Source organism: Ostrinia nubilalis, chromosome 29, assembly GCF_963855985.1.
Source record: "Ostrinia nubilalis chromosome 29, ilOstNubi1.1, whole genome shotgun sequence".
Taxonomy (NCBI): Eukaryota; Metazoa; Arthropoda; class Insecta; order Lepidoptera; family Crambidae; genus Ostrinia; species Ostrinia nubilalis.
The window spans coordinates 2,662,040-2,688,432 of NC_087116.1; the positions used below are offsets into that span (position 1 = coordinate 2,662,040).

Sequence of the window (26,393 nt, forward strand, 5' to 3'; positions counted from 1 at the left end):
ACAACTTTAATTAACAGTACTCTTATTCAAAAGGCGATAGAGCGGAACCAAGGCTCCAAAGTGTTCGCAAGAGACAACTCTATTAAGCTAAGCCAAAGAGCTCACTAAGTTAAAGACGGTGTACGGTAGTGTGACCGAGGTTCTGGGTGAGACTGAGAGGTTTTACAGGCATACCTTGGTCACCAAACCTGTTAATATGTAAGCCACAGATCCAAGAGCTGAGCTAACTCGACACTATACCGAAGATATACCGGATATCAGCCTATACGAGATTAGAATGACTCTCAAACAGCTTAAGAACAACAAGGCACCAGGTGATGACGGAATAACCTCGGAACTTCTGAACGCGATTGGAACACCGATACTGATGATCCTTCGGAGGCTTTTAATTACGTCTTACCCGAGGGAATAGCGCCAGAGGCATAGAACAGAACCATGGTGGTGCTTTTCTTCAAAAAGGGAGATAACACCTTACTGAAGAATTACACACCCATCTCCCTACTGCGCCATGTCTACAAGCTGTTTTCAAGAGTCATCACGAATCGTCTCACGCGTAGGTTTGATGACCTTAAGCCTCCCAGGCACAAGCCAATTTTCGCAAAGACCACATCCATACGCTGTGGCAGGTATACAGAAGACCGAGGAGTATAAGTTGCCCTTTGCTTGGCGTTCGTGGACTTTGATTCGATCTAGACTTGGGCATTGCTGTAGTCTCTCCAGTGGTGCCGTATCGACTATCGGTACATCGAGGTGCTTGTACAAAATGCTTCCAAACTCCAGAATTGGAAAGGATTCTGCATAAATATAAATTAATGGCGAGTAGGTACATCACTCACCTTCGGTTTATAATAATAATAATAATAAATATTTATTTGCAAAAAACATGGTACAATTTTGTTATTACATATTGTGTAGTGTGAACAGGCATGTTTTATCGATATGACGATATGCAAATATTTTGTCGTCGTGCAATCTATTCATATTACAATTAAAATTCATTAATTACCTTATTTTAAACAATACATAATACAATTCCATAAAAATACAATGTCAGTCAGTAAAAATAAAATAAAAATCTCAAATTCATTAGCACAATGTCAAACTTAAATCTAATTATTTATAAAATTACGAGTAAGTCACATTGTTATCCTTAATAGCCTCTCGAGGCGACCACTACGGCTAAATTGAATGAATTCATTGATGCTATAGAAACAATTCTCAACCAAAACCTTGAATATGACTCTCTTAAAGGTAGTAAATGGCAGAGTCTGGACACAATTCGGAAGCAAGTTAAATATTCTGACACACATGCTATAACTATTATTGCTGAAAATATTATGGTCATTCGCTGGAAGACCTCTACACAATGTTTAAAGACCTTAATCGAGTTTCCCAACAAGTAGGTCTTCGGATGAAAAACACAATTTTGACTAAGATTTTGATATGCCTTATGCCACAGCCATAACTGCGTCAAAAAACCAACATCTGCAAGAACTCAAACTAGTTCTACCAGCAGAATGCCATGAGTTTTATGATTCTTTGCCTCATTTGTAAAATACAAATTTATGTAAGGTAATAAACAACCTCATTTCATGTTATTGATTAATAAGCTACTTAATTTTTTACTAGTTATTTTTGTCCAATAGCACCTATCTAGTAAATAAATATATTTTTTTAACTCTTTTGAACCAATACCATCTAACTCAGTTTATCTTGGTATATGGCAATATTACGACAATCTAAGTTTACATAACATTTTCCAGTATTTATTTACCTTTTTTAGCGATTTTAACATTTCTAGTAACTTATAAGCTGAAGCGATGAAACGTTTTTTTTATCTCCTGTAAAGTTGACTTTTTTGAGATAGATGGAATTGATTCTTAACCGTCGATATGAATATGAAACAGATAATTACCATATTGAATACGTGGACTTACGACGTTGGATCCAAATATCTTGCCATATGTCTTTGGGCGTAAAAACCATTTTCAATTACGAGAGAGTTTTACATCCTGGCTTAAAAAAATGTATGGTTGATACATCTTAGCAAAAATACCAAAAACAAGCGTTCGGTTTTTACATCGTTTATAAGGTATTTATTTATCTTTTAGGCTATAGATTTTTGGGGCGTATAAAAATTTTTTTAGCGAATTTCAATATATCGAATATACAGCTCGATAGAGAAAAAAATTCTGATTAAAATGGTATATATAACTCAATTTGGCCAAAATGGTTTATACGACAATTGAACCTGAAGGTGTCGATATGAAAACTAACTTTTCAAATTACTGTAAAATTGGATGTATAAGTAGTTTAACTTAGCGCTTTGTTAAAAATCTGTGATAGAGTCACCGATAACTTAATTTAATTTGGGTTATTCCGTATTCGACCCATGACAACTCAACCCATTTCTTCACTCATCCCAAATTAGTATTCCTAGCTCAACCCATTACATTATTTCGTTATTCTACCCAAATGCATTCCTTACTCAACCCAAAGTAAATATGCCAAAAATAAGTATGGATAGCAAAACAACGTTTACTGTTTTTTCAGAAATTTAATAATGATAAATACATAATAGTATGTACTACATTGATTTATAATTAAATAAAAATAATAAAAAAACATCACCTACATGAAAAAATGATAGATATGAATATGTTGATTAACTAAAATAGATCAAAGATTTTATTTTATTTTAAGGTAAATACATAAACAAATTAAGAGGCTGAAAACTTTTACCGCGGGATTAGCTGTCCACATGAATACTTTTATTATTTTTCTTTTGTCATCTCATACTGCTTGAAAAAAAAAAAAGATGAAATACAAATAATACATTTGAAATATTTGTACATTCATGAGCAAGCGTCTAGGGAAAAAAATATACGCCATCGCTTGGTTATACTGATTTAATAAAAAATCACAGTCGTTTGATTTATAGTAGATTTTTAGTGGATTTATAGTAGATTCTAATTAGTCATTATTTGATTTGTGTCCTTTTGTGAAAAACGTTTTTTATAATATATTATTGTATCAGAATTCCTGCAGTTTTATTTAATAGAACGATCTTAACACAAAAGTTAACTGAGCTTAATTTATAAAAAATATATTTTTATTCTGACCGTACATAAAAATCTTATATTTTTTAAGTGGTTTTAAAATAGGTTGAGCTAGGAATGTTTTTGGGGTGAATAAGGAACATAAAATTAAAAAACTGTTGTGGGTAGAGTAAGGAACAAAATTGGGTTGAGTAAGGAAAAAATAATGAGTGGGTTGAGTTGTCGAGGGTCGAATACGGAATAACCCCTTAATGGGTGGGTTTTTTCATTTAATTCTTTTTACAAAAACACCTATGAAAGTTATGGTTACGGTTAAAGTTAAGTTATTGTGTCACTTTTGCCAACTTATTAAGGCGGAGCTGCGCACCTCCTTACTTTAACCGTAACTATAACGATAACCGGTGTTTTTTTGTATGTAGATTGACAGATTTTTTTTTTCAGTAAAAATTTCACAGTACATTATTTTAAAGTTAAAATTATTAATTTTTCATGCCATTACAGAACCCTAAGAAGGTCAAGTTCAAAATAAGCAAGCCATTGTTGTAACAAACAACAAGAATCGTCATCATAATATTTTTACATTCTTTTGTTTTAATATTTTGTGAAAATCACAACTCATGCGCTTGAAACAAAGTCTTGCTTCAAGTAAGAGTAGGCGCACACCGTTGATTTTTAGTTGGCCGAAAGTTGTGACAGATTTTAAATTGTTGAAGAATCGGCCGAATCGAATCGGCGTAGTGTGCGCACTCCCATACATGCCCATACTGATCAACTGCCCGACTAAACTATCGGCCGACGAAAAATCAACGGTGTGCGCCTACTCTAAGCAAGACTTTCGCCCGTATTCACAAACATTACTATGAGGTCTCACAGTGCACGTGGACGTACAGAGTGACACGAACCAATCACAGAGCTCTATTCAACGCTGTGCGTTCGTTTTGCTGCTTCATTTAAGCAAGCATCGTTTGTGAATACGGGTGTTTGTTTCAAGAAAGTTGTCCCAAAATTCGACATCGAAGGTAGCTAAAGAACTTAGATGCACTGAAAAAGCCTTGCATGTCTATAGAAAAGTTTCATGAGTTTTTAAATGTGTGAATATTATTCGTTCGTTTGTTCGTTCATTTCAGCCGAAAGACGTCCACTGCTGGACAAAGGCCTCCCCCAAGGATTTCCACAAAGACCGGTCCTGCGCCGCTCGCATCCTCGTGAATATTAATTTTAAAAAATAATTAATTATTTTTATTAATAACTTTTTTCACTTTTCTTGAGCTTACTATCTATCTAGGCATTATAAATACTATGTTAATAGTTAAAATCGCCGATTTTTGATGTTTGCGTCACAGTTTTTTAGAGAGCTCTTTAAAGTCAAAGTCAAAATTTCTTTATTTGTTTAGACTAATAAATAGTTCTTACAAATCGTCATTTTGCTCTTAAGGAGCCTCTACATGTCTCATAATCTTTTTACCCTACCAGCGCTTCGAGACCAACATTTGGCAAGTGCTGAGAAGAAGCGGCGCCGCAACAAACTCAGTCACCACTGTCTGCCGGTTAATATAAATAAATAGAAAAAGCAGTAGTAGGTACATTTGATTCAGGAGCAGTTCTCTGAATTTACCACGCATTCTTGTATGGTGTATCTTATAATAATGGGTATATTTATTTTTACTGTCCCATAGATTACCTCCCATGAACAAACATACACAAAACATAGCTCTTAAGTAAACCTCTTTGAGTTATCTTTAAGAGATAAACTCGAGAACTAATTAAGTATAACGTGGCTGGCTCATCCATCATCATCTGTCATATTTGTTGTTATAAAACATCTTGTGATGAAGCAAAATCTATATCCATACTTCCTTAATAAAGTAATATTATAAGAGCGAAAGAAATTCTGTGTTTTTCTTTACCTATTTTACTTGGATATTTTTTTCGGTCGTTTCAGCCAAATGACGTCCACTGCTGGACAAAGGATTTACATAACGACTGGTCCTGCGCTGCCCGCATCCAGATTCTTCCCGCAACCTTCACCAGATCGTCGGTCCACCTAGTAAGAGGCCTGCCCACGCTACGTCTTCCGGCCCGTGGTCGCCACTCGAGAACTTTTCTGCCCCAACGGCCATCGTCTCTACCAGCTATGTGCCCCGCCCACTGCCACTTGATTTTGAATTATGTCGGTCACTTTTTTATATCGGTCGGATATTTTTTTACACGTAGGAAAAGTGAAGTTGCTCTCACTATTAAAAAGTTATCTCACAACTTCGCAAACTCTGCCCCTCAGTCAAAATATGTAACTGGGCCGTTTCGTTACTAAATCTATACTAATATTATAAAGCTGTAGAGTTTGTTTGTTTGTTTCAGTTTTCACGCGCTAATCTCAGGAACTACCGGCCCGATTTGAAAAATTCTTTTAGTGTTAGATAGCCCATTTATCGAGGAAGGCTATAGGCTATATACCATCACGCTACGAGTAATAGAAGAAGAGCAAAAATGAAAAATGATGCGAAAATGGGTTTTCACGCGTACAAAGTCGCGGGCACAGCTAGTAAGAAATAAACTATCTTACCTCAAGAACGGTGGCAGCCCTGAAGAGGTAGCAGTTAAGAAGGCCCTCCTTCTCATTGAGGAGGATGTAAAACAGCTCCTCTGGAGACCCTGGCACTTGGCTGGCCCTGTATTGATAGACAATATTGTAGTCATAAGTCCTAAGTATTGGGAACCCTACTCGAACAAAAATGAGCACTTTAAAGTTTAATATTTCGCAAAAGGATCTCTAAATTGGAAAATACTTATGCCCGTTTTCACCATCAATCTCTAATTTTTGAGTGACCTCTATGGTAACACTTACAGGAATTTTGTTTTTGAAACTAAGCGCGCCGAAGTTCAACAAAAGAGGCCCGTGACGTCAAGGAGTGGTTTAAAATGTAGCACTTTGTGACCTCACTCGAAACTCTAACGAATTATAACAAGTAGGTAATTACGTTGTTTGATTGACAAATAAAAATATACGCGTCCAATATTTTTTGATAATACGAGAATAATTTGACGGATTAACGGTGGATTCGACCAAACTAGAGTAAATGAGTATTTCTCAAAATAAATGTACGTAACGAAACGGTAGTAACGAAATAGTAAGGCCATAAGGCTTGTTATACATTGGCGAAATATTGTGAATGCTCTTCATTTATTCAATTCGAAATATTTGTAAGTATGCACCCAAATACGGGGTAATATTAAGGGGTTAGAAATAAAATAAGGGAGTAATCATTCATACTATTTTAATAAAATTATTTTTGTTCCATCATGTTTATCCATTTTGAGTCGTTCTCTGTAAGCTTTTTGCCTTTCGGAATTGGTTTTTGGCGGCATTCCTAAAAAAACAAAAGAAGTAATCACATAAAAACGTAATCTAAATGATTTGATAATTTTTTGCTGGTGGCACTTCTGTAAAGCAGATAGTATCCAATCCTTTTGTTATTAACGCTCTATATTTTTTGAAATAAATTAAGTAGTGAATATTGCTATGCTTAGTCAGGTAATAACAGTATACACTCAGCATTATGTTGTACTTTTTCGTAACGTAACGAAATTCGTAAAACACGTAACGAAATATTAGACAAAATGAGATTAGAAACAAGTATTATTTTGATAAAATTTGTTACAGCAAATATAAAAGCTTACTAAATGTTCGTACCACACGTATTACAAAAAATGGTTAAATGAAGACTTACCGTTCTATACAGGGTGACTGGAACTGAACCCGCCATAGCTAATACGCGTATAGAGGAGGTCATTTGCTAATTATTGAACCGTACTTTCTATGACTAAAGTTTTATAGTTTAGGAGATATGTCAACTTTTATACTTTTTTAAGATTTTTCCGAAATTTGACCTAAAAACTGCTTCAATTTTTTTTCTCGCGTGATTTCAACAGTTTCTTTTATTTGATATTAATATCGAATACGTCTTTATTAAAATAAAATAAATTTCTGATCCAGATAATTATTGAATAGTTAGTTACTAGCCGCCAAAGTCTAACAAAAGTACAAACCACGATAAAAAATTCTACTTCGAATTCGATTGAAAAAATTTTTTATGGTGATAATGGATTGCCAATAATCTTAAAAATATCTCTAGCTTCTCTTCTTTCCAATGATATATCACACGTTGTAATTAGATATTGAAATTTGTCAAAAATTCAAAGTTTATGGAAGAAAATGGAGTAATATTACAGAAATTATCCACACAAAGTTGATTTTGAATTTTTTTAAACTCTTTTCTTCATGATGTGATTATTATTTTTAAATTCATTTTTCAAAAAACACAAAAAAGTTATGAAACGGAATATAGCAGAAAATATGAGATGTTGGAAGAAACTTTGTATGGATAATTTTCGTATTATTACTCCATTTTCTTCCATAAACTTTGAATTTTTAATAAATTTCAATATCTAATTACTACGTGTGATATATCATTGGAAAGAAGAGAAAGTAGAGATATTTTTAAGATCATTGGCAATCCATTATCACCATTACTTTTTTTTTAAATCGAATTTGAACTTGAATTTTTTATCGTGGTTTGTCTTTTTGTTGAACTGTGGCGGCTCATAACTAGTTATTCAATCATTATCTGGATCTGAAATTTATTTTATTTGACTACAGGTTTATTAGATATTAGTATTAAATAAAATAAAAAAGATTGAAATCATGCGAGAAAAAGAAATTAAGCAGTTTTTAGGTCAAATTTCGGAAAAATCTTAAAAAAATATAAAAATTGACATATCTCCTAAACTATAAAACTTTAGTCATAGAAAGTACGGTTCAATAATTAGCAAATGACCTCCTCTATACGCGTATTAGCTACGGCGGGTTCAGTTCCAGTCACCCTGTATAAAATCGCTGATTTTACTGCCTGTTACGAAAAAGTAATCCCACAAAACACACACGTTTTTACTAATTTTCGCGATAGATGTAATGGCGGAGACGTCAGACCAACAGCCATTCAGAGTGGAGCTATTGTTGTCCGTGTAAAATAAATACGGAATTGTTCAGAAACCATGGGAAAGTAGAAATAAATCGTAACTAAAGAGTAAATAACGAAATAGTAAATGAGAGCGACTCATTTTGTTTTTTTGCTTTAAATTGCCAATTCATTATGACACCCCATAGAAAATCAATTTGATACAGAAACTGCGATTACTGTAGAACGATAATACAAAGAAATTTACAATAATTTAGTTACGTATCGCATTTTATGAAACAATAAAACCGACTCCAAAAAACCTGCACTAAAACGTAGAAAAATAATTACTAATTACCTACTTATTTATTAGGACGAATTATTAATATTTATGTAGGTATACCATGATTGATACTTCTGGAGTCGGTGCCAAGATTATGAAACATGTAAAGTTTGCCTGCACCGACTCCAAAAGTATCAATCATGGTATACCTACATAAATATTAATAATTCGTCCTAATAAATAAGTAGGTAATTAGTAATTATTTTTCTACGTTTTAGTGCAGGTTTTTTGGAGTCGGTTTTATTTTTTTTTATAAAATTTTACTTATTTCTTGCTTTTTAGTTAACTAATTATTGCCTTGATGTTACCACTGAAGGTAGGCAGTACACTGAGACCAAAAAAAATTGGTTCATAATCGGCGGAGATATTGCGTATAAAAAAGTTCATCCCCAATTTTCCACCCTTGGGGGTGAAATATTTTCTTCAAATTCGCATGAAACCACCCTTTTGATAATACCTATTCAACAAAAAAATAATCGTTCAAATTGGTTTATAATCGGCGGAGATATTGCGTATAAAAAAGTTCATCCCCAATTTTCCACCCTTGGGGGTTGTTTTTTTTATTATTTAATTTAAATGGGACCACCCTTGAGGTATTACCTATACGCCGAAAAAAGATTTGTTCAAATCGGTTCATAATTGGCGGAGTTATCGCGTAACAAACATAGAAAAAAAAAAAAAAAAAAAAAAAAAAAAAAAACATACGGGTCGAATTGAGAACCTCCTCCTTTTTTGAAGTCGGTTGAAAATACATGAAAAAGCTAGGGTGGCAAACAGGTTTTTGTATGAAAGGTAAAAAAGGACTATTTTTAAAATATCTAAATATTTGGTAATAAGTAGGATTATAGCTATAATTCTTCGTTATCTTAAAGATTAATATTCATATTTCAAAATTGTGTGTGTGTTTTTTTTGTGTGATGATTTATAAATATAAAACTTTTGAACTGTTTCAAAGCACACTTTTTTTTTCAAAATGTACATTTTTTTTTAGAAATACTCAAATAACTAATAATCTCAGAATAAATCGTCAGATTTCCCATACTGAAACTGTCAATGTGCCAGTTAAACCATGAGTTATTCTCGGATAAAAGTTTGGTCGAATCGGGCCTAAATGTTTTTTTTAGGCAACTAAATAGTTACCTGACAATGTCAACGAGTCTGTGGATGATGACCGGCTCAAAATTTCCATTGTAAGCCTTCAAGCAGCCATCTTCTATTGCAATGCTTAACTGAAACCAAAATAATTAAATAACAATACAATGATTTCCATAATAACCGGTTGGTAGCGGCCTGCATCCAGCGCCTTCCTGCTACCTTTATGGGGTCGTTGTTCCACCTAGTGGTACTAAGTAGTTCAAGCAAATACAACATCAGCTACTTGCTTAGATAATATTTTTTGTAACTGTAATATTCAAAGTAAATCAATAATTAATTGCCTTAGTTCAGATCATAGTGGACAATTGGCCACATTTGAACACCATCATGTCCCTAATACAGTGGATGTTGTTTGTAGGCCAATAACAACTAATCGAATTGACAAATTCAAGAAAAACATTTGTGATAGTATTGATAAACTTATAATAAATGACAATAATGTTGATCGAATGTATGAGGATCTATTCAGTGTAGTGAGTGATGAGTTCAAAACCACATTCCCACAGAAAAAGATCCGAATAAATTCGATAAAATGTAAATTTGACGACTGGGCTACAACCGGCATTCACAAGAGTAGAAATAAAATGTATGAATTATATAGACTTAAAGCTGATACGCAAGATCCGAATGTTATAGAATACGTTAAAAATTACTCGAAAATATTTAAAAAGGTTTGTGTGGCTGCTAAATCGAATCATCTTCGAGACATGATTTTAAATTCTAATAATAACTAGTTCTAATAATAAAGCTAAGGCTACGTGGAACATAATAAATAAACAAACATGTAAAAATAAATCGAAGGATAACACCTTCTCACTGAAAGTCGGGAATGAAGTTATAAATTCAGATACAGATGTTGCAACCACATTTGAGACATTCTTCTCAAACATTGCGTCCGAAACAACTAAAGCATTAAATTCATCGCCAATTCTTGCAGAGTCTCTCTTAAAATCTAATGTCACCGAGTGCCAGTCTCTACTCCAGTTCAGGCATATAGATTGTAATACAGTAATTAAAACCTTCAGAGAATTGAATATGAAAAAAACCGAGGACCTTTGGGGAATCTCTGTCAGTATTATTGGGACAATTATTGACACCATAGCTCCTCACCTTGCATTCATTTTTAACACATGCATTGATCAAGGTTGCTTTCCTAGTTTAATGAAATTAAGTAAAATAATCCCATTGTTTAAGGCTGGTGATAATTAATGTGACCCCTCTAATTTTCGGCCGATTTCTATTTTACCAGTACTTAGCAAAATTTTTCGAGAAAAATATATTTCATCAACTTCTTTCTCATTTTATTTTCAACAAATTACTTCACAATAAACAATTTGGTTTTACCAAAGGTAGAAGTACTACTGACGCTGGAGTAGCACTACTGAAACACGTCTTTGATGCTTGGGAGAGTAAAAAAGACGCTGTTGGTATTTTTTGTGACCTTTCAAAAGCGTTTGATTGTGTAGACCACCAAACCTTACTAAAAAAATTGCGACATTATGGTGTTTCGGATGAGGCACTTGATCTGTTGAACTCGTATCTCACAGGGAGAAAGCAAAAAGTTTGTATTAATGGAACTCAGTCTTCTGGAGCACCTCTTACCATGGGTGTGCCGCAGGGATCGATATTGGGACCTTTGCTATTTCTTATTTATATTAATGACCTTCCCTACTTTGTAAAAGATCTATGTGATATTGTGTTATTTGCTGATGACACATCTCTCATTTTCAAAGTTGATAGAGGTAAAGTAAACCTTGATGATATAAATGACACACTCACAGGTTTTGCATTGGTTTACTGTTAACAACTTATTGTTAAATGCAAACAAAACTAAGTGCATTAAATTTACCTTACCTAATGTGAGGCAGGTTCCCACACAATTGATGGTGAAGAATGAACCATTAAATAGCATAAGTTCCACAACATTCTTGGGAATCACTTTAGACTCTAAACTTCAGTGGGGTCCTCATATTGAAACCTTGTCAGCAAGGCTCAGTTCAGCTGCTTTTGCAGTGAGAAAGATAAGGCAATTAACTGACATTGAAACGGCAAGGCTAGTTTATTTTAGCTATTTTCATAGTATAATGTCATACGGCATATTGTTGTGGGGCTCAGCTGCGGACATTGAAACTGTGTTCGTTCTGCAGAAGAGAGCAGTGCGGGCCATTTATAACCTTGGACCCCGATTTTCCTTGAGAGAATTCTTTAAGGAGATTAATATACTGACAGTAGCTTCACAGTTCATTTATGAAAACCTTTTATATGTTCGCAAAAATATAGAGCAATTTACTAGAAAGAGTGATTTACACAAGTTCAATACAAGAAACAAAAATAAACTTGCCGTTCCAAATTTCAGACTGCACAAGATTGGTAATTCATTTATGGGGAAATGTATTAAACTTTTCAATAAATTACCACAAACTGTTGTAGAATTGCCCATTCATAAATTTAAAGCACATATCAAAAGCACCTTAATGAAAAAGGGCTACTATAAAGTTGATGATTATATAAAGGATAAAAATGTTTGGAATGTTTAACTGCCTAGCTCGCATTAATACTTATGACTATAATTTGTATATTTTAAAGACTGTAAAACCTTGAAAAGGAGGCTGACAATAGTGACTGAGTTTCTTGCGCTGCTTCTTCTCAGCACTGGCCCATTTGTTGTCCCGAAGCAGTGGTAGGGTTAATATTGGGACGTGTAAAAGCGCTTTTTTAAAGCCTATTTGCAAAAATAAATGAATTTTACGAATTTTAATTTTTTACATACCTTATCCCAAATGCCAGTGGCTCGGATTTCCCTTAACAACCATGGGAGCATGGCGTTGGAAAACCGTCGGTCCATGGCGGTGTACCCGAGATACGTCACGGATGTAAGCTTGGTCTTCATTATGATGTCACTGAAAAAAAAGATTTCCTTTAAAAGATCTTATCTAGTCGGCGAACTTCGAACCGCCTATCTTCATCAGAAATAATTAAATATTTTTTCTGAATCTAAATTGGCGCCCAACGTGTGGCTCAAATATTCTTAATATTACAAATAAAATTATATTCAACAATAAAGGCAGACAAAGAAATAAGACACTTATAATAGTACTTATAGTTTTTTAAATATTTTAGTTAAGTAAATATTTAAAAAAATAATAATAAAAAATAAGGGTTCCTTGCCAGGACTACGGAACCCTAAAAATCAGGAGATACTTTAGTATCTTAACTATTAAATTAAAAGAATTTTAGGCAAACAAAAGCATTAATAAATAATAAATAAAACAGTTCAAATATTAAAAACAAAACAATTATTTGTATGACTCATAACTACCTAAATTTATTCCTCTTGTATAGGTCAAATACAATTTATTTCCTACAAAATACGAACCTATTAATACTCCGTATTAGGAAAAACTTATTATTTAGCACCTTTGTTGAATAACAATCCTCACCTGTTATAAACTGTTATTCAATTCGATGAAACAAAAAACATTGGAAAAAAATCAATAACACCAACAATTGAACACTTTTTGATGTAAAACTTTTGAAACCACGTCGATTTTCACAAAATTTCACACGTTCCTACGTAATTTTCATTCACAAACCCCAATTTCGAATAAGTTCTAGAATTCTTGCTATTTTGCGAACATCTCAACAACTACCTAACGGTGGGAAAAGGGAAAAACAAAATCGGTACTCGACCGCTATCTATCTCTTTCTAATCAATTAAAAAGAAAGGAAGGGGAAGAGGGATGTACTTGCAAGTTACAGGAAAACTGGGTTGAAATCCGCAGTCGATCTAAAAAAATCTTTAATCTGTAGAATTTACAGTTCATTTTCATGTTTCAGCTGATTCACAGCTGCTTTAAAATGTAATACAGCCATCTAGCGGCAAACTTCAGAACTTGTTTCAACTAAATACGAATTAGTCTGTAGTTTGAACATAGATGGCGCTGTACTTACAAATCTTTACGAATTTGTGCGTCAAAACTTTGCACATTTGTGTTGAATATTTGTTAAATAAACGGTATTTATCATTTTAATCAATATTAATTTCAGTTTATTACTCTTTAACACAACTTTTCGTTAAAATAATTTACTTGTAGCAGTGACATCTATATTGCCAGTTCTTGAAACTTTTCTTTTTGGCGTCTCTCAAATTTTTTTTCTGACATAGTTCCATAAATATTTACAAGATGGCGCTGAACAGATGTTTTAGAGAATGAATTTTCCTTTCATCAAAATTTTATTTAGAGGTCCCAAAATAGATTTTAATGAGACAAAAATGGAGACCCTGGAGTTACTACTCCAGGATTATATTTTGAAATTTTATTTTTTTATAATAATTTGAAAAGTGGTGAGTGTTTTATGTTATTAATTCAAAACTAAAAGGAATTTTTATCCAATTATTAAATTTAGAGTGTTTTTAGTGTTTATAGGAGATTTTGAGGTAGGTATAGTGAATTATAGTATACTATTTTATTGTATATTCGCTAATAGCTCACGTGTTAATCCTACATCGTATTGTTGTAAGGTTTCTCTTTCATTGAACTCGTGATTGTATCGATTTCTTACATACAACCTTGCTAGATTCAAAACGTTGATTTTTTCATAATTTTTCAATGAAATCTGTCTCCAAACACAATTTTATGAAAGAACGTAATATTATTTCGCTAAAAACAATAATTAGCGATAGAAAAAAGGCGGCAATTTATGTTAATTAGCCTCATTTTTATAAATAACCTTGGTTGCGTTAGTTCAGGAAAATTCCGCGCGACGACAGCGACACACAATTTTTAATCTGTAAGGGTAGTATCAAATTTATTACCATAGAATAGAAGGTAGGGGTGAAAGTTTGCGAGAACCCTCTCATTTCTCAATTGAAATGAATTAGTATTTTTTTAATTTATCGTGATTTATAATATTATTGTATTAATAAAGTTTTTATGATGTTAGAAAAAAGTTTAGTTCAGTGTTTTGAATAACAAAAGTGGACAGATTTTAAAAAAGTAAGTAAAATAAGTGTAATTTGGTTGAATTGTTGAAATTATGGAGATTTTTTTCATGGTAAAAATGTTATATTATTCTTTTAACATGTGTATAACATAAAATAATAAATATTTATTTACTTTATAGTACTTATTATAGTTATCATTGTGTTATACATAATTTGAGCTAAATATACAGTAATTTAGAGGAAGGGTTTTTTACTACTTAAATAACACTTAGGTAAATGATTCCTAACAAGAATAATATCTACGATATATTTTTTACCATACGATTAGAAACCTTTTGGGAGACTGTAAAACATAATATTATTTAAATTGTTTTTTAAACTAAATAACTTTTAAGGCGTATTAATACTCGTTATTACTTTAATAGATTTTCAAGATGTAAGTTAATTTTCACTTTAAGTGCACCTTCCAGGAATCGAACCCTGGTACTAGAGTCCGACGCCCGTATTCACAAACATTACTATGAGGTCTCACACTTACGTGGGACGCACAGGGTGACACACGAACCAATCACAGAGCTCTATTCAACGCTGTGCGTTCGATTTGCTGCTTCACTTAAGCAAGCATTTTGAGTCTTTATTAACAAGATATATACGTCATATTATGGGCTTAAATTATCGTTCGTGTATTAATCCAATAAAGGATTCGTCTAGGTTTGAATTTGAATTTTAAAGTCTGTTTTTTTAACCGACTTCAAAAAAAGGAGTAGATTCTATATTCGGCTGTATGTATTGTTTTAAAGTTCGAGTTCACCTCTCTCCAGTCAAGCGATGGAACACTGAACCGGAACGGTTTTAAATGAACTTCGAATATTTTTATTCCTGATCTTGGACCTTTAACTTCGAGTCTAGAAATTCGTAGTGGCCTGCATCCAGCGCCTTCCTGCTACATTTATGAGGTCGTCGGTCCACCTTGTGGGGACGTCCTACTCTGAGCTTTTAGGTACGGCCTTTGTGGAAATCATTGGGGGAAGCCTATGTAGTTATGTACACACGCCCACACTGTTAACTATCCATTTCCGTTTTTGCTCTCGCTCTAATCAAATGGCGATTCTTTGCGATAGAACGAGATGACATGAATTTTAATGGGCAGTTAACACTGTTGGCGATAGTACGTCGTCGTGGACGTCCTATGACTGAATGATTTTTTTATGCATAACAAGGTATTTGACCATAATCGCACCTGGTGTTAAGTAGGATGCAGTCTAGGATGGTACATAATAATATCTGCCCTGTAGAGGTGCCTATCCACTCTCGCCTTGAAAAGGCCCGGATGATAGTCTTCGGAAAAGAGCAGCAGGCTGCTAATGAGGGTTTTCGCGAATGAAAAATCCGCCAGGTGGCAATACGTAGACGCGAGGTCCAAATGCTGCATGATTGGTTATTTTTGACATGACATTGACAGATATGTCAAAATCCACCAATCACGCAGCAGTCAGACCCCACATCCACGTCCCGCCATCTAGCGGATCTTTCATTCGCGAAAACCCTCATTCCAGTTCCTAGCTGACGATAAATTCGAATTTTTAATTTCTTCTTCACTTTCCAGCCCAGCGATGGAAGACGGGAGGGACCTGAACTCCTCAACGATATCCTTCATTGAATCCAGCCAGGAGGACTGCGACCGATGCAGCCATTTCTTCAAGAGGAACGGCCTCAGCACCAGCTGTGAAGCTGATATTTCAGCCATCGAATGCCAGTGGTGAGTACTAGTGTTTCTTTTAAAGGATAGAAAATCTTTATTTGACACGAAAATACAAATGAACCAAGATGAAAAAACTAGGTCTTCTTCTTCTTATCGTGTCGACAACAAACCTACACAGTGTCAGCCCAAAACTCCGCTACAAGAGTGGCGTTGTCAGCAGCATTCATTAAATCCTCCTGCGTGCAGTTGCTTGGGCACTCAAGGCACATCATGTGCTTCATCGACTGGGGAACAAAACCTAGATGATACGTATTTAGTTATGGTATTTTTGTGCCAAAAAGGGGCGCCATTTAGAGACATGGCGTGCACGCGTGTCCCGAAACTGGTTTTCAGCGGTGGCTCACCACACCAGCAGTTCAATGTCTAGATCTGACATTGACAGGAGGGTGTCAGGCCGCTTTTCGATAGACTATAGTAAAACGGGACTATTCCCACCTCTCGTTCCCATCGCTGCAACTCCTGTGTAGCCAGGATCTACAGCTTGACCGCCAATAACCCAACCAGTGAAGGTCAAGTTGATCCAGATTAGTAAAGTTCGCGCACTCTTGTCATAAATAATAATTTACTATATCCTTTTTTCATAAGGATTTTCATGTGTATTTTGAATTGAAATGTATAATTTGGTAAATACTAAGTTATTTTTTGTACCGTTTTGAAATCGAACCAAGGACCTCCTAATCAAAAAAACCCAACTCTAACCACTGGACCATGGAGAAAATCTGTAAAAAATATCCTTGAAATATAATGTTTCCTGTGATATGTATTATAACAATTTCGCGTGTATTTTTGGAGTATTTCGCATTAATTACATTAATATTAATATACACGCATGAGAAAAGTACAGTCGGTGACACATTATATTGTTCATTTTGTTCTAAATTCTCACCTATTAATAAGTGTTTAGAGGTGCCACAGTGTTCAATTAGTTTGTGCTGACGTGTACAATGGTGTACAAAAGTGTTAAGCTTCAACCACGCCAACGCGTGCAGATCGCCATCACCGGCGGGATCATAGACCAATGACAGGTCGCGCCAACTGTCATAGGTCGCACGACCAGTACGGCTAGCACAAAAAACTTTCGAATTCGAATCGTTTGCGTATTCGAAAAGCCAGCAAAAGATTTAGTACGAAAACTACAACAGCGCCCTTGTGAACGTGTCGTAAAGTGAACTTAGTATGAGAAATAGTTGCACGAAACTTATTTTGAGAATCAAAATTGTCAGGTTTTCGTTTAATTCGAAGGTTGAGTATCAAATTTTGTCGAATAGGTACGCAAACGATGAGTTCGAATAATCTTAAGTACTATGCAAGCAATGTAAGCTGTTTACATTATGACGCCCACGCTTCCCTCGTCCCAAACCGCCTCTGTGGTCTAGTGGCAAGACCACCTGCTTCAGACGCAGAGGTCCCGGGTTCGATTCCCAGTGGGGGCAGATTTTTCTGTTCGGTTTGGTTGGTGGTAGGGCTTGTTCTAAGTCCGCCTGGCTAGCTACCACCATGTTACCTAAGTCTGTCGCCATAACAACAATGTTAACAGCATTATTGTGTTCCGGCAGTTAGAGGTAAGATAGCCAGTTCCTCTGTGGTTGAGGATTCCGGGTGAAGCTCGCTTCCACCTTCGGCCTGATCGTCACTTACCATCAGGTGAGATACAGGCCAAGAGCTTCACGTTGTAGATAAAAAAAAAATTGGTGTGGCGCGTCTTCGTGGATGGAACGATCTATAGTAGTGACTATAATCTACAGTGGCGTCAACTCATCATCATCATCAACAGCCCTTTACAGTCCACTGCTGAACTATGAGCCTCCTCCACTATAGTGGAGGGTTTTGCCATGATCCCCACGCGCACGCTTTGCAGGCGGGTTGGAGATCGCAGTTTAAAATATTGATGTTTTTCAGAGAGCGCTGCTGCCCGTTTTCTGTTTGATGTGTAGTGCCTAAGTCGCCTCATACTACATCCGCGGGAAGAGTAGGGGTTGGTGACAAATGTATTCTACTCTGCCGTCACCATACGGCACGGCACGGTGCCAACTGATGAGCGCTAAAACGTCTCATTATACATAACACTTTTCGACCTGTCTGTACGTCTATTTAGCACAGTTCAAGGTCGCAGCGAGGTCATAGACAATTCCGGTTTTTTCCAGTTAGAAGTTTATCAACACAAAAATTGACTCATTTGAGTGTGCCAAAATGTTTTCTAATTTCGGTTAAAAATAGAATTAGCGACTTTTATGGGTCCAATGTTTAGCAACTTTTTAATATACAGGGTGTCCCGTAATGTAACGTCAAGCCGGAACTGGGTGTTGAGGCAAGTTATGCTGGTTATCAGAAAAATATAAAAAAAATCTATGTGGCATATTTTCAAAATAATGGGCATTTAAAAAAAATCAAAAATTTTAACTCCAGGTGACGGTCTTTTTACTCGTGTTGCCACAAATCTTCACTTTTTCCAAATTTTTTTTTTGTTATGTAACCCTGAATAATGCTTCTCTAAATTGTTATCAAAATTACAAAACCAGCTGCTCCAACTTGGATGAAAAAAATACATTATTCCCAAAAAATTTTTCAAAATAAAAATTTTGCCTAGTTTAAACTGACTGTACTGAAAAAAAATTGTACTACGCGAGTGTGGCAAGTGACGTCATAATTTGGCGCATTTAGTAAGGATTCCAAAATGGTATAACACTTGGTAAATTCTTGCTGTAATTGTCGACAATTTTTGGTTTTTTGGAAATAATCCCGTTTTTAACTTTATCTATCTTGGTTAAAAATTATTATTCTAATGTGCCCAAAATTCAAGTTTCTGGCTTAAATGAGGTGGAGAAGCCATTTTAAGGTTCTATATTGGCTCACATTAAATTCTAAATCCTATTCTTTGTCTTACTACCGATTTGTGTTCATAATAATCTCTCTTCATAATTTTATTTTTCATACTTTTTTTATTCATACATTTTTATTACTACCATCGGAGCTCATAACAGTTAGTAATCATAATTTTTTTATCAATACTGTTACTACCAAGAACCATTTAAAATACATAATTTTTATTTTCAGATCTTTTTTCTTCATAACATTCATTGATCATATTGTTTTAATTAATAATGTTGTTACTAAGAACATACTTCAACTCATAATGTTGTTGTTCAGAATAATTTACTTTATAACAGACATACTCGTATCTTTAAAAAAATCATATATAATTTAATACTTAGAGTAGATAAGCATGCAGAGCATGCAGCATGAAAGCAAGCATGCAGCATGAAAGCAAGCATGCACCATGCATTGGTATCTCCTCGTCTCCGGCGCTGCGGGATGTGCAGCCCTTCCGCCCTTGCGTAACGAGGCTCAGGCACCCACGCTAGCTTCCGCAGCTTCGGCTTTTTGGATCGCCATCGGCGCCTTCGGCGCCTCGGCGACCAGCCTCAGCCGCTCCAGCTCACCCGGGCGCCTGAGCCTCGTTACAGCGGGCGAGGGCTGCCCTCCCTCCGCGCCTCCGGCTTTTAAATTACACTCTAGGGGTAGGGCAGACAAGACTACGTGGAGTCGGTTTTGCAGCGATTCGTTTCTATCACGTTAGTTTTGTGGCACAAAATATTGCCTGTTTTGGACCATTTCAAATTAATTTAATGTTAAAATACGATTTAATACGAATATAGACATCATGATTTTCAATAATATGGATAAATACACTTATTAGTAATAAATTTATGAAAACAAATATTAGGATACATCACATTTATGAATATTATAGTTATTTATTCGAATGATTATGAGTTTCGATCATTAGTATAGAAAAATATATGAAAACAAATATTAGTAAAAACTAAGCGTATGATTAGTGATATTATGAATATCAATGATTATGTTTTTAAATATGTAGGTTTTAAATTTTTTATGAAGAATGATCATTATGGTATCAAATTGTATGAGAAATATTTTCGGACCTCCAATGATAGGAATTGAAAAGTTATGTAAGAAAATGCGCTACCATTTTAAAAGGTATGAGCGAAACGGAGAGGGCCATCTTACCAAGCAGGGATGTTATGGATATCCGTAACCGTAACCGAAACTATCGGATATCCGAAATAAAAAAATATCCATAACCGTAACCGAAACTGATTCAAAAGTTACGGATAGTTTCGGATAAAGGCGGAGTCTAAGGGTACAATTATTCCAAACTGCAAAACTCTATGAAATCTGCAGTATACACGCCGCAGCAGCAATGCCGCGCTGCCGATTTCATAGAGTTTTGCAGTTTGCGGTCTGCGGCCCATCTTGGAATTGTACCTTAAATCTTAATATTTGTTACCAACTTGTCTGGCATTCCCTGGCACCATCTAATATGCCAGCCTGTTTAACCTTATCATACATAGGGGTCCTCTTAGTTGGTACATAAAATAGCTATGTGGGTCACGCAGCATCTTGCTATTTGAATTATACCTACATTTTTGAAATTCTAATAATTCCGTAACCGAAATTATCCGAAACTTTCGGATAATCTGAAATGATTTCATATCCGTGACCGTAACCGAAACCGGTATAATATTATTGTAATATCCGTAACCGTATTCATAACCGAAACTTCATATCCTTATTATCCCTGTTACCAAGTACAAGTGCAGGCAGAGCAGGTAGTAACGGCGCGCACGCACGGGTGACTTTTGTCACAGTATGTCAACTACTAATTACTGTTATGGTGACAAAAGTTTCTGTGACTGACTGTACGGTAGTCAGTCACAGAAACTTGAATTTTGGGCACATTAGAATAATAATTTTTAACCAAGGTAGATAAAGTTAAAAACGGGATTATTTCCAAAAAACCAAAAATTGTCGACAATGAGGATCATTTCGATTTTTAGCTGTGAATGCAGATTTATAGGGCTAAGAAATCCTTAATACACAGTGCAAAAATTTTTGTTCTACGACAAAAATTGACGAAGTTATGGCCAAATTACTAAAAAAGTTCACTGACCGCCCGGCGCGGGGACGATGACGTCATTATATCCGATCCGAACGCTGCCGGCGTACTGCGTGGATAGAAAATATATTTTTCTAGCCAAATTATCAGTTTTAGAGAAAAACTTGTAATAACATTTATTCATCAGAATAAAGTAAGCTATCGATAGGTAATTTTTAAAAATGGAAATTGTGAAAAATAACGCAAAAAATCCATACGCTCATACGATTCAATGGCACGCAGAGACGCGATTGGGGTCTCCGCGGTGGTATATTTGGCGATTTATTCAAATAAAGTGTACATAAGTGTTGTTAGAGTCATATCTTCTTCCAAGTAAAATATAAAAATGTATAAGTATTAATTTATTTACTTCTAACAATAAGGTATAACTTCTAACAATAAGACATTGCTATGAAAATCATTTCGATGTACACTTAATAGTAATACCTACCTGTTATTTAGTTTTTCTGAGTTAAACCTACGCACCTACCTATCTATTCGCCGTTCCCATGGGCGGGCCAGCTGCTGCAGGAAAGGACAGCCGCTCCGTGCTGGAAATCTATTTAATCTTAGCCTAGAAGCTGGGTATGACTACCCCGCCCCTCTCCTCTCCCCAGGTCATAAGCTGGGCATGACTTCCCCCTCGGCCAGAAGTTGGGTATGATTTACCCCCCCCCCCCCCTCCCCCCCCCCCGGCCCGAAACTGGGTATGACTTGACCCCCCCCCCCCTCCCCCAGGCCATAAGCTGGGTAAGGCTAGCCCCTCCCCCCAGCCCTAGAAACTGGTTATGACTGACCCCCCCCCCCCCCCAGGCCAGAAACTGGGTATGACTTGCCTCTCCCCCCTCCCACCAAGGCCAGAAGCTGGGTAAGGCTTGCCCCTCCCCCCAGGTTATAAGCTGGGTATTAGCATCATATTATGTATTATTATGTTCAATACAAACAATCATTAAGTTACACTCACCCCAACCGCGTCTCCGCATTGCATCGAATCCTATGAAAACGTGGTTTTTGGACATAGCAATACTTATTTTTCACAATTTTTATTTTTAAAAATTACTGGTCGATAGGTTACTTTATTTTGAAGAATAAATGTTATTAAAAGTTTTTTTCTAAAGCTGATAGTTTAGCCGGAAAAAAATATTTTCCATCCCATTAGTACGCCGGCTGCGCTCGATTCGGATATAATGACGTCACGCGGCCTTGCGTACGTTGACTTTTAGCGGCAAAAACGGCCTATGTTTATTACTTAATATCTTCGTAAGTAATGGTCCGATTTGGATAATTCAAAAAGATATATCTTTCTTATGTCTTAAAGATTAACGTAGATACTAGTTTTATTGAATTTTCTACAACAGTACTGATCCTCATTACAGCAAGAATTTACCAAGTGTTATACCATTTTGGAATCCTTACTAAATGCGCCAAATTATGACGTCACATGCCACACTTGCGTAGTACTTTTTTTTTCAGTACAGTCAGTTTAAACTAGACAAAATTTTTATTTTGAAATTTTTTTTGGGAATAATGTATTTTTTTTATCCAAGCTGGAGCAGCTGGTTTTGTAATTTTGATAACAATTTAGAGAAGCATTATTCAGGGTTACATAACAAAAAAAAAATTTGGAAAAAGTGAAGATTTGTGGCAACACGAGTAAAAAGGCCGTCACCTGGAGTAGAAATTTTTGTTTTTTTTTAAATGCCCATTATTTTGAAAATATGCCACATAGATTTTTTTTTATATTTTTCTGATAACCAGCACAACTTGCCTCAACACCCAGTTCCGGCTTGACGTTACATTACGGGACACCCTATATTTATTTTAATGACTAGCACAGTTTGGGAACTCGTCAACACGTGTAGTAATTCAGTTTGACACTTTTTCATCAAAATCCGTTTAGTAGTTTTAAGCATCATCATCATCATCATGATTTCAGCCACAGGACGTCCACTGCTGAACATAGGCCTCCCCCAATGACTTCCACATCGCACGGTTGGTAGCGGCCTGCATCCAGCGCCTTCCTGCTACCTTTTAAACATAGGATAGTTTAAATCCCGGTTTTGAAAGGAGGTCATGCGAGTGATAGTTTATTTTTTTGACAGTGCAAAAAAAAGTAACGATCGTGATATAGCCAGTTAGTTTGAAATATGAATTTATTGTGAAAATACGTTTAAGAGACGTAGCACACTTATCAACCCGGAAAGGGATCGTAACCGTATCAACTCGAGGCGGTCAGTATTCTTAGTAAGAAACTTTATACTCAAACGTGCACTTATCCGCATCGTAACTTAACACCCCTACCTATTCACAAACGATGAAGCAGCAAATCGACCGCACAGCGTTGAATAGAGCTCTGTGATTGGTTCGTATGTCACCCTGTGCGTTCACGCGCAATGTGAGACCTCATAGTAATGTTTCTGAATACTGGCGTTAAACACCTCACCTCGCGGTAGACAGCGCGCGAAAGGCGATACGGTGTTGATCCCTTTCCGAGTTGATAAGTCTGCTATGACCTTAAAGCAGCTGGTGATTATCATTCTGTAATATCTCGTTCGATAACGTTAATCTTGGAAACAACGAGTTACTTGTCATCTGACACTATCCTATCACTATTGACAGATGCCAAGGATTTCATTTCTTACGCATCAAACACATCACTAACTAAAGAATTAGTCATTGATGCCTCCGACTGCATTTATTTGTGAACACTAAGGCTGAGTTACACCACCTTATTTTAACCGTGACAATAACAATAACCGGTGCTTTTTGTATGGAGTTTGACAAAATCAAAATCAATATCAAAAATATTTATTCAGTTTAGACCACATGTTCCGTCATCGTAACTTTTCGTTTAATTTTCATAATAATCGCGGGTATCGATGTCTCTGCATAAGTATCAATGTAGTGACAAAACGCAGTCAAACTAGGCTGCTTATGCGCTCCGTCCTTCGAGTTGGATTTTTATTGACAACTTGAGGGCAGTCACGCTTTGGAGGCCGCACCGGTCACATCGCCATCTTCTATTCGTATCTAACGGGCCCGTCGACGCGTGTGCTAGTCACCCTCCTATGTGATCTCAACTTACCTCATCATCTACACGCCCAAATGTGCTAGAAACCGAAGGAATTCCCAACTGCTGCTGCCCATACTCGAGGTGGAACTGTCAACGATCTGCTCAAGGTACGTGAGTGCATAGTATTTTGTCATTGCGTACTGCTCGTACAGAACATCGATCCCTTTTTACCGGCAAGCCTTCTACGGTTTGATCCAGGTGTAGCAGGAAGCCACCAATCGCATTTTAATCGTGGTGCGTTTGCTACATCCTTTTTGGTGCCGAAACCCGGGACAGTTTCCACCTAGCACCTGTAAATTGTACTGTATCGCGTTCCGAATATCGTGGTATTTCTGGTTAAAATACTCGGCAATTAGTAAAATCTATTCATTTCATTCATCGGTTATTGGTTGCAGAGTTAATCTATTTAATCAGTATTTACTTAATCCAACATCGTGCGGTATCAGTGCTTGCGGGTCACATTAGTAATATCGTATTTATCCGAATTCCTATCGTTAAACATCGTTAAGTACTGTCTTGAATTATTGTAGGATCAAATTAAGCAATCTTTCATCATTAATCGGTGCTTAATTTATTCATCGGCTTACATTAATTCTATTTATAGACACTACTTTCATCCACATTCATCTAGTACATTTGTTGTAATCGTTTTATTTATCGTACAATATCTAAAACATATTGTAATATCGTTTAAATATCGAAACTACATTCCTACATTTTTATTTTTACTTTCGGGTAGTTGCATTGTTCCGCGCCCACCGGTGATCTCTCGTACTTATCGCACCGATCCAGCGCCAAGCAACTACGAACAACACTTTAAAAGTAAAATATTTTATCGTAATTCAGTTCAAATTAACGTAAACAATTTTATATTGCGTATTTTGAATACGCAAACTTGTAATAATTACAGTCGTCATTTTGTATCTTGTAATCGTACCTGTAACGTTTAGCGTAACGTATCATTTAAATATCGGCCACTTGTTATCATTATTGTGCGTAACCTGTATGCGTGTGTGCATCATCAATTCAACTCGCAGCTGCATTCCACAGCGGCCGCACGTTTTTTGTCTAGTCGAGCGTTAGGGTGGTAACACACTGAGTAAAATTAATATTTTTTATTAACTTCATATTTCATTTTACACTTTTACATTTAGTATTTATAAACTAAAATGTCACTTTTAAGCAAACGTTCGACGCGAAAAACGTTAAGAAAATCTAAATCTAAATCAATCGAACATGAATATTCTATGCAAGATTTACCGTCTTTGCGCCGAAAGCGAACAATTTCTATTAAACGATTGAACAAAGCTTTGGAAATTGGTCAATTAGCGACAAGTGACCCTTCTCAGAGCGATTTGTTCTTTTCTTATCACCAAGACATTAAACAAATAGCAGAAACATTTGAAGACGCACACTTCAACATATTAGAACTTTTGGATGATACGGACGACCTGGATTCTTGTATGCAGGAGCAATTTGATGACACTTATTACAAAATCGAATCTATTTATCGTACTTTAACTCGGAGTGAGGATGCTGAATTAAAGCAATCGAAAAACGTCTCGTCATCGTTTAATATTCGGTTGCCAAAAATAACGCTTCCTACTTTTTCTGGTAACATCAAACAATGGCCGGAGTACTTTGATACATTTAACGCTTTAATTCACAATTCATCCTCACTCACCGACACGGAAAGGTTTCACTATTTGGTATCATCTCTTAGCGGCGACGCATTGTCCATAGTTAAAGCATTCCCATTAACTCACGAGCATTATAATGATGCGTACCAAGCCTTATGCGGCAGGTATAAAAATAAACGCGATCTTGCTTTTACTTGTTGGCGCGAAATCCTTAATATTGAGTTTAAATCTAAAGATGCAAGGGAATTTCGTAAATCACTTGACATAGTAGACGAAAACTTAAGTATTTTGAAAACTATTAACTTACCGGTTCAAAATTGGAACTTTGTTTTGGTCTATCATTTATTATCGAAATTAGATACAACCATGCGTCGTAGCTTTGAAGAGAAGTATTGTGATATCGAGTTTCCAACGTATGACCAGTTGAAACTATTCTTGCAAACTAAATGTGAAGCTTTAATACGTGATACACATTTTTAGAGCCATCGAAATCGAAGCCTATTC

General features: G+C 35.7%; 1 protein-coding gene across 1 annotated transcript in view; it reads left to right on the forward strand.

Moving 5' to 3' along the window:
- Positions 1–14,349: 14,349 nt before the first annotated feature.
- The window catches only part of LOC135085662 (P protein-like), a 60,272-nt gene continuing 48,228 nt past the window's right edge, over positions 14,350–26,393 (forward strand). Inside the window, exons 1-2 of the mRNA XM_063980446.1 lie at positions 14,350–14,509; positions 16,064–16,216. Coding sequence (XP_063836516.1) covers positions 16,071–16,216 — 146 coding nt within the window. The 5' untranslated portion in view covers positions 14,350–14,509; positions 16,064–16,070. The remainder of the gene's footprint in view (positions 14,510–16,063; positions 16,217–26,393) is intronic.